Source organism: Trichosurus vulpecula, chromosome 5 (genome assembly GCF_011100635.1).
Source record: "Trichosurus vulpecula isolate mTriVul1 chromosome 5, mTriVul1.pri, whole genome shotgun sequence".
Classification (NCBI taxonomy): Eukaryota; Metazoa; Chordata; class Mammalia; order Diprotodontia; family Phalangeridae; genus Trichosurus; species Trichosurus vulpecula.
Window position 1 is genome coordinate 303,005,904 of NC_050577.1, and position 9,545 is coordinate 303,015,448.

General features: G+C 61.0%; 1 protein-coding gene across 1 annotated transcript; it reads left to right on the forward strand.

The window, feature by feature from the left end:
- Positions 1 to 10: 10 nt before the first annotated feature.
- Positions 11 to 6,950, forward strand: LMF2 (lipase maturation factor 2). Its single transcript, XM_036762177.1, has 14 exons — positions 11 to 549; positions 1,439 to 1,692; positions 1,994 to 2,022; positions 2,439 to 2,635; positions 2,861 to 3,039; positions 3,235 to 3,376; positions 3,482 to 3,616; positions 3,757 to 3,862; positions 4,165 to 4,261; positions 4,345 to 4,527; positions 5,071 to 5,239; positions 5,501 to 5,612; positions 5,901 to 5,997; positions 6,291 to 6,950. Exons 1-14 carry the CDS (start codon positions 456 to 458, stop codon positions 6,591 to 6,593), a joined length of 2,097 nt encoding a protein of 698 aa, XP_036618072.1. The 5' UTR covers positions 11 to 455; the 3' UTR covers positions 6,594 to 6,950.
- Positions 6,951 to 9,545: the final 2,595 nt, after the last annotated feature.

Below are 9,545 nucleotides of genomic sequence, written 5' to 3' on the forward strand. Positions count from 1 at the left end.
AATGGGCCGCGAGGGAGGCGGGGGGGGCGGTGTCTGGTAGGCGGGGCGTTGGCGGCACCTCCACCTAGGAGGTGGGGACCAAGAAGAATCCGGGCTCCGGGAGGCTCCTTCCGGAGGCACCGAGGGGCGGGGCCCCCGCGACGGGGAGGGAGGCTCCTCCTCGGGAGGGGCGTCGGACGCCTGAGGCGGGGCTTTGGCCGGACGGACGAGGCCCCGGGGAAGGAGGAGGACGCTGACTGACGCCCCCGCGAGGGGCGGGGCCTGAACGAATGCTAGGCCGGGCGGTGACGTAACTGGAGGGGCGGGCCCGAAGCGAGCGGGAGGGAGCTCGCTCCCCGAGGGCGGGGTCGGGAGTCCGTGACGTAACTCGGAGGCGGGATATAGGCGGGGCCAGCTGCGGGCGGGCCGACGTGTCTTGGCAGCTCCTGCCCAGCTCGGACCAGGACGGTCCCGCCATGGCGGGCTCCAGGCAGCCCCGGCGCTTGTTCCTGCAGGGCGTGGCTGCTGCCTTCATGTTCGCCTTCGCCTCGCTCTACGCGCAGATCCCAGGTGAGGCCGCGGGACCCCCGCCTTCTCCCCCGGGGGGGACCCTCCCCCTGGAATTCCCCCCTCCCGGCCCTCCCCCTGGGGGACCCTCCTCCCTTCCCCCTGGAATCCTCCCCCCGGCCCTCCTCCTGGGGGGCCCTCTCCCTGGAATCCCACTCCTCAGGCCCTCCCCCTAGGGACCCTCCCCCTTTCCCCTTGAAATCCCCCTTCCCTACCCTCCCCCTGGGGACCTGTCCCCTTTCTTCTGGGACCCCTCTCCAAATACTCCCCAACCCCTCCCCACCTCATTCCTTCCCCTGCCTGACTCCCCCCCCCTTTCTTCTTGCATCGCTCCCCTCTGAACACTCCTCGGGCGCTTCTCCTCCCCTGCGAAACCCTCCCCCAGAGATACACTCCTCCAGACACTCCCCAGCCCTTCCCCATCCCCCAGGGAATCCTTTACCCACATGACCTCCCCTTTTCCCTTGCGATCCTTCTTCCCCAGCCCCTCCCCCTGGGGACCCTCCCTGTATCCCCCAGGAATCCTCCCCTCCTCCTAGGGACCCCTAACCAGACCTGCCCAGCTGGCATCTTCTCCTTTTACCCCTCTCCATCTGTTGCCCCTCTGCCCCCTGAAGAAACCTCCCCCAGACTTGATGTACTAGGACCCTCTCCCTTCCCCTGGAATTTCTCCCTAGGCTCCTCTCCAGGGACCTGCCTCCTTCCACTTGGCATCCTTCCCCCCAGTCAGCCCAGGTCCTTTACAGACGGCTCCTGTTCTTTTCTCCTGGGATAACGGGTGGGCACAGTCCTGCTCTTTCCTCCTGGCCTCTCACCCTCACCCAGGCTGATCAGCCTCCCCCCATCACCTTCAGTGGGGCCCAGCTCCCCTCCTGATCAGCCTTCCCCCCAGGGCTGTATGGGCGTGATGGGATCCTGCCTGCCCGGAAGATGCTCCGACCTCTGGGGAAGGGTCTGTGGCAGCAGCTGTGGGAGGTACCCACACTGCTCTGGCTGTCCCCGAGGCTGGGGCTGGACACAGAGCAGGGCATGGAGTTGCTGAGCCTCCTGGGGACACTGTGCAGCCTAGGGGCCCTGCTGGTGCCCTCCTTGCGCCATAGCCTACTCTACCTGCTGCTTTGGAGTCTCTACCTCTCTCTCTACCAGGTGAGAAGGGACCCTGGCGGACTCTGGCCCTGCTCCTCCCCCGCTTTTGCTCTGGAGGGAAGCCACTGGCCAGCTGTGCCCGCCCACTTCCTGCCCTGCTCTCCAGACTCTGCAGGCTTCCCTTCCCTTCCCTTGGGATTTTGGGAAATAGCATAGGAAATCTTCTCCTGCTTCTTCCCCATGCCCTAGGGGACCCCTTGCCTTCCCCATAGCAAAAGCCCCTTGGGGAGGGCAGAGGAGGGGAGGGAGCTGCCTCCAGTGCCAGCCTGGCCACCCTGCAGACCTTCCTGTCTTCTTGCAGGTGGGACAGGTGTTCTTGTACTTCCAGTGGTAAGTGGCCAGACGGGCCATGCCCTTCTATCCCAGGGTTTGAAGAGGTTATATGTCCCGGAGAGGGCCATACCTCAACAGCCCCTGGGCCAGCCATGCAAGGTCCTTGGATGGAGCAGACCAGATCGGGAATTCCTTAGCTCCAAGGAGCATAGTGGTCAGTGCAGGAGAGAGGTTGCCTGATGGAGAAGGCTAGAGCTGGGAGCCAGGGCTTCTGTGGGGAGCTGGTGCCAGAAGACTGGGCCTGTTTGTTTTTCCATTAAGGACTCAAGCTGCAGGCAGCCCACCCTGGCCAGGTACCCTGAGACCTTAGGCTAGGGCCAGAGAGGGGTTCTTTCCTGATGAAGGAGCAAGGGGTAGGGTATGGCCTGGTCCCTGGCAGCCCTTGCAGTGATAACCACCCCCGACCCCTCCAGGGACTCCTTGTTGCTGGAGACAGGCTTCCTGGCGGTGCTGGTAGCTCCTTTGTGGCCCCCGTGGGGCAAGGAGACAGGAGCCCTGCCACACGCAGATGTCCCCTTCTGGCTGGTCCGGTGGCTTCTCTTCCGCCTTATGTTTGCCTCGGGAGTGGTCAAGCTCACCAGCCGCTGCCCTACTTGGTGGGGACTCACAGGTGACCCAGCCATGCCACCCCAAGGGACCCCGAGCCCCCATCATGCCCTGACACCCTGGCATCAGAGGTCCTGACCTGTCCTGTGCCCTAGCCCTGCAATCTTCCCATGAAGGGTCCTTGCCTTCCCCACCCCCCCACCCCCGCCATCCATCCTGGCCTGAAGAGCCCTGGCCCTACCCCCTGCCCAGAGTAACCTTGCTTAGGCCCCAGCTCTACCTCCCCCAGCCCTGACCTACCACTATGAGACACAGTGTCTGCCGACACCTGCCGCCTGGTTTGCCCACCACCTGCCTGTCTGGCTTCACAAGCTCAGTGTGGTGGCCACCTTCCTCATTGAGATTGCCGTGCCTGTCTTGTTCTTTGCCCCCATCCGCCGGCTTCGCCTTGCTGCCTTCTACTCTCAGGTAAGCCAGGCAGAGGGCCCTTTGGCACTTAGAGCAGAGCAGGGTCAGGGGTGGAGGCTACCAGCCCCCTGCCTTTTTCCCCCAGCTTTCCACTCATCCAGCATTTGTTAGGGGCCTGCTATGCTTGAAGCCTTGTGCTCCCCCCACTCCTTGTGGAGTCGCTGCCCCCTGACTTCTCCCTTCCCCCTTCCCCAGGCCTTGCTCCAGGTCCTGATCATCCTCACGGGGAATTACAATTTCTTCAACCTGCTCACCCTGGTGCTCACCACATCCCTTCTGGATGATCAGCATGTGGCCTGGTGGCTGGGCACAGGTCGGATGAAGCAGCCTCCTGCTTGTAAGTGCGAGCCCCCTGGCAGTGCTGGCTGGGCCCTGGACAGCAGGAACCTTGGCCCAGCAGGCCCAAGGCCCCACACTCTGCCTCCTGTCTTTGTCTCTGCAGCTCGGGCCCGGCAGCTGCTGACAGCCCTGTCCCTGCTTCTGGAATTAGCTGTCTATGGGCTCCTGGCCTACGGTACAGCTCACTACTTTGGTCTGGAGCTGGACCTGGAATGGGGCAGCATTCAGGCCAAGACAGGTAGGACAGAGAGTCAAGCTTCTAGATTTGGGGGATGGCGGAGGAGATGGTAGGGTTCGGTCAGGCCCCTCAGGCCAAGTAATGGCCTTTCTCTGTCCACTCCCCTTCCTGATCCCCCTCCTCCTCCTCCTCCTCCGCAGCCTTCACCTTCCATGAGTTTTCCCAGTGGCTGAAGGTGGTCACAATGCCCACTGTGTGGCTGGGCATGGCCTCCCTGTTCTGGGTGCTGCTGACTGCCCTCTACAGGTACTAAGCAGACTGGGCTGGGGCTGGGAGCTGGTCTGTATGGGTACTGAGCCAAGGTAGGGCCTGGGCTCCTTCTCCAGCCCCATCCATTTTAGTAAATGCTGAGCAAAGTCCTATTCAAGCATGCGGGTCTCTGTGCTGGGCCTTCAGGGAACTTGGAGAGCTCATCCCCTGATGTTGGCCCGTGACCCAAGGGTGTCCTCCTTTACTAATGCCTAAGTCTGGCTGGCCTGAGATGAGGCAGGACGGGCTGCAAAGATTCAGGAGAAGGTTGTCAGGATGTGCCCCCCCTCCTCCCCCAGGTGTGCCCGGATCCGCAGATGGCTGGGGAAGCTCAAGGCCGCTGTCCAGCTGGCCATCGTAGGTGCAGCTGTTGTGGCCATGTTCACGATCAGCCTGGTGAGTGGGGGGTGGGCTGGGGTGAGGCCTTTGTGCCAGCCTGGCACTGCCAGACTTGGGGGCTACCAACGCTGTCATTTCAGGTGCCCTACACCTACCTGGAACCGGGGACCAACAGGCAGCTCTGGCCTGGGGCCTACCGCCTCTTTGGCGCTGTGGAGCACTTGCAGCTGGCTAACTCCTACGGCCTGTTCCGCCGCATGACAGGCCTAGGTGGGCGGCCCGAGGTGGTCCTGGAGGGCAGCTATGATGGGCAGAGCTGGACGGTGAGGGGGCCTCAAACAGGGACAGGGCTGAGTGCTGGGATGAGGGTAGAGGGGGAACGAGAGGTGCCACCGAATCGCTGCAGACAGGAGTCCTGCAGGGCAGTCCTGGCCCCAGAGTCAGGAGGCGGGTACCAGAGAGCACACAAGAAGTCAGGGCTCGGAGCCATATTTATGTCAGGGGCACCACCAGCCCTCCACTTGTCCTCCTCCCAGCTCCCCACCACACACCCCTGGGATGGATCCCTTTGGCTACTCCCCTCCCGACACGCTTGCTGCCACCTCTGTGAAGCCCTCTCTGATTCCCTCCCCCTCCCCAGCAAAAGAAGGTGCATGCCTAATTCTTAGGGCTTCATTGATCTCCTTTCCTTGGTTCATGCTTCTTCCCCATAACTCCATAGCTTGTCCTCCCAGCGTGAGAGGAGCTGTGTGTCTCACATTGGGTCAGCTAGCACAGGACACTGCAGGAGGGAAACCCTCAGAGGAGGGGGGGAGGCTGTCGTGCCCGCTGGGATTCTCACCTCCTGCCCCTTCGGTTTCCCCAAGGAGATCGAGTTCATGTATAAGCCGGGGAATGTCAGCGTGGCTCCCCCCATCGTGGTCCCCCACCAGCCCCGCCTAGATTGGCAGATGTGGTTTGCTGCCCTGGGCCACCACACCCACAGCCCCTGGTTTTCCAGTCTTGTCTACCGCCTGCTTCAGGGGAAAGTACCCGGTGAGGAGGAGGGGGCAGGGCTCCTAGTGCTGGAAGCAAGGGGCACAGGGAAGGGTCCTGGGCCCCCTGCTGGAGAGGGGTGGGGTGAGGGCTGAGGAGAGCTCCTTGTGCTGCAGGAGATGGACCAGGGAGGGGTCCTCAGCATCTCCCTGTTCCTCGAAGGCCTCTCTCTGCTGCAGAGTGAGGAAGGAGCTAAGTCTAGGGAGCAGAGGTCCTGGGGTTGGGAACAGCATTCTCAGTAGCTTCCCTCCCCTCCATCAGTGATCCGCCTGCTGCAAGTGGAGGTCTCCAGGTACCCATTCTGGGAGCAGCCACCCACATATATCCGGGCACAGCTGTACAAGTACTGGTTCTCACGGCCTGGGGAGCAAGGGTGAGGTCCTAGTGGGGTACGGGGATGAGGAGTGAGGCCCTGGTGGGGGCAGGTGACAGGACCAGGGAGCAAGAGTGAAGCCCTGGTGGGGGGCAGGGGAGCAGGACCGGGGGCAGGGGTGAGACCCTGGGAGCGTATGTGAGGACTTAGTCCGAGGAGGGAGCATTGAGAGTGACAGAGCAGCCACATACTGTCAAGTGGCAGAAGCAGGTGCAGGCTGGGAAGAGGCCAGGGTATGAAGTGGCCCCCAGCCCCCTGCTGACCTCCATTTCTTTCTTTGTCTTTTAGCCAATGGTGGCGGCGGAAATGGTCCGAGGAGTTCTTTCCTTCGGTGTCCCTGGGGGACCCAAAGCTGGAGTCATTGCTTACACAGTTTGGCCTCCAGGTAGGGAGGGAGCCAACGGCCTTGGCCGGGCTGGGAGTGGGGCAGGAGACCTGGGAAGGCACCCCTCTGTGGGACAAGGCCAGAGCTGGGGCCCAACAAAAGCAGGCAGGGAGTATTAGCCGGGCACTGTGTCTTCACCCCTTACAGTCTGCCTTTGAGCAGGTCCCCTCAGTTCCTCCACATGGAGAATGGAGAAAGTTTTGGTAAATCTTCTAATGTTACCCAAGTGCTCATTATTATCGGTGCCGTCATTAGCCACTACTGGCAGGACATCAATCTCCCTCCCCCTCCAGGACAAGAGCCCAGGCCGACCCCCTCACAACTCGGCCAGCCTCCTACCTCGAGCCCTGCGCTGGCTTCGGGATCAGCTGACCCCCCTGGCTGCCCCCATGCTGCTCTGGGGCCTCATCTGCTCAGTGGGGGCCATCCACCTCCTCCAGGCGCTGCTGCTTCCCAGGCCCCAGAGGCCTGAAACAGCAGGTGGGGAGAAGAACAGACCACCTTCCCAGAAGGAGAAGGGGGGCAAGGACCGGTCCCCACCCCAGAGCTCCGAGGGCTCTGGAAACAGCTCCAAAGGGTCCCGGCGAAAGAAATAGTGTTGGCCAGACTGGATGTCAGGCTTCTTCTCAGGCGTGGCTCTCCTGCCCCTGGTGGCCGGGGCCTGAGGGGCTGTAAGGGTGAGGACAGGAGGACAGGATGCTCTTGGAGCACCACCACCAGCCCCCACCAAGCTCAGGACCTTCTCAGCCCCTCCCATCTGCTGCACTCTGGGCTCCTTCCTTGGGGCCAGCTTCAAATGCCTTTGTGACACTGTCTGATGCCCCTGGGCAAGGCTGGGATGCCCAGGGCCCTCTGGGCCGAGGCCAGACACCCACCCTTCCTACTGGTATGTAAGATGGGTGGACAGAGGTCTTCCTCAAGTTTTCTTAATAAAGGAACGTCTTTGGCCTTTTTCCATCCTTAGGCCTGTGGGCAGCAGAGGGTGGAGCAGGCTGGGATATAGACCTAGGAGGGGAGAAGGACAGTAGGGCCTCAGGAGAGTGAGGGGCTGGGCATGAGCGGCCTGGGAACTAGCCGGCCCCTCTCTCCCTAGGCCTGGGGCCTTTGCTGCCTGAACGGGGCAGAATGGGGCAACAGCAAGCCCCTTTGGTCCCGCCTCTGCCTGGGCTCTGCTCTCAGCCTCTGGGCCCCTCTGCCAGCCTCCCCAGGGCCTTGGAGCATGGGCTTTGAACAAGCAGAGGCTATGAGGCTCCATCCCCCCCCCCATCACGAGGGGCTGAGGGGTTGGAGAGGGGGTCCAGGCTGGCGACGTGCCAGTGCTGTTCAGAGTCAGTGTTTTCACGGAGCCGAACAACCCACCTTCCCAGGCTTCAGCACAGTTGGGCATGAAGGGGACCAGGCTCAAGTCAGGAGACCCATCTCTGTGCAGACAAAGGACAGTTAGGTACTGGAAGTGAATTCAGGGCACATTTAGTCCAACACACACTTAAGGAATCCACTCTGCAGCCTCCCTGGCAAGTGTCCATCCCATAAGGGATCTCTGGGGATGGGGAGCTCACTACCTCCCAAGGTAACGCCTGTTTTGGAGCAGCAGCTTTAGTTAGTAGGCAGTTCTTTCAGACAGACGTGAGCCTAAATCTGTATCCATACCCATCCGCCCCCATTGCTCCTGGTTCTGCCCTCGGGTCAAGCACAACAAACGGTCTCTGCCACATGCCAGCCCTTCCAGAAGCTCTAGATAGGACTCATGTCTTAAGCCTTCTCTTCTCCAGGCCAGATGCCCTTGTGTGGAATGGGCTGAAGGCCTTTTTCTACCCTGGCCATCTGGATTCTCCAGCCTGTCAGCGTCCTCCCTAAAAGGTGGCACCCAGAACTGACCACACCTCCAGAGGTAGCCCGGCCATGGCCAAGGGGCCATCAGACCACCCAGACCTACAACTTCTGCCTGTTGAATCAATCCAAGGTGGCTTACGTGCTTGACACATGCCCCACCACCCTCCCCATGCTGGCCTTGGGAGTGTGCTCTTTGTGGCTTTGGCCTGGGGAGATTCTAGCCGTGTCTGAGAGACAAACTGCACTGGTCTGTCTTTCTGTCTATCCTCCCAGGCCCACCTCGCTACCAAAGAGGGAGAGGAGCATCCTGTCTTTGTCTCTGTTTGTCTCTTCCTCTCTCCCTCCCTGCTTGTCTCCCTTTTTCCTTTCTGCTTCTCTCACACACATAGAACCGTCGAACTTGACTGAAGTATGAAGAAGAGAGGCTCAGATCTCCATCCATTAGGATGGAGGGGTTGTTGGGGGACCTAAATGGGAAAGCTCTGGGCTGTGCCAGGACAGCTTTCTGAGTCTCCCTTGTAGGGAAGCACAGGCTGCCTAGGTCTTGAGGCCAGCTAGCAGCTGAGGGCACCCAGCCAGCTGCTTCATCACAGCCTTTACACAGAGCTCCAACAGCTGGCAAGGGTGGCTGGGCCATGCACACTCAAGTCAGGAGTTCCACGGAGGGAGGGCACAAGTGGGCATAGGTCCTGAGCTTCCTGAATACAGCCAAGGCATGCTGGCTTGGGAAGCATGGGGCTTGGGGACAGGGCAGTAAGGAGCCTTTGGTGTGGGCTTTGGTAGAGGAGCAGAGGTGAGAGGTAAAGGAAAAAGTGGGGCTGATACAGTCCAGCCTAGGCTCTGCAAAGCCCCTCTCCAGGCCCAGGAAGCCCAAGTAGAGCCAGCCTCCTGGGGCCAGGGAGGGGCTCTAATCTGAGCCCTCCTCCCACTGGGTTAGGGGCCTTGGTGCCCCACCTGCATGAGGTTAGGGTTAGAGTCCTCAAGTTTGGGGATCTCTGGTCCAGAGCGCATTTAGGCATACCCTGGTAGGAGTTACCCATTTTCACCCAATGTGGGACTCATGGGCAGCTCCTTCTGTGGGAAGGTAGGTCTCAGAGCAAATAGGAAAGTCAGTGTCCTTTGAGACCCAGATGGAGAGTGGGACCAAGTCCCCAGGAAGTGTGGAAAATGTGTCCCTCCCAGAGAGCCTGATCCCCAAGGCAAGAGGGGTAAGTAGCCTGGCGGATGCCAACTCTCAACCCTGAGCTCAGCCCCCAATCTCTCTGTCAGAGAGTTCAGAGCCTCCTTTCCAGGCCAGGCTCCCAGTCCCAGCCTTTGCCTAAGAGCCTTCAGGCTCTGACTGCCTCAAGGAAGGAATTCTACCCTGGCACCTTGGCTCACCAGTCCTGGGCCCAGCTTTTTTTCACCACCTCCGCCCCCCCACACACACACACACCCTTTTGGGCTAAATCTGGCTGCTCAGTCTGTGCCAACTCATTGCCTGCCCTGAGGTTATGGGTCCCCAGTCATCCTGCTTTGCTTGGGGGTGGGCAGAGGGGCCCTGTGTGTAGGGTCCTGTGCCCAGTGCCTGGCACAGGGAAGTAGGGTGAGGAAAGAACAGGACACGTTAGAATGGAGCCGAACGCTAAGGGAGGGAGGGGAGAGGAGGGCGGAGAGTGGAGAGACAAAGCTCCCCTCCTTCCGGTCCTCCCCAGGGCTCCACCCCTGCCTTTGCT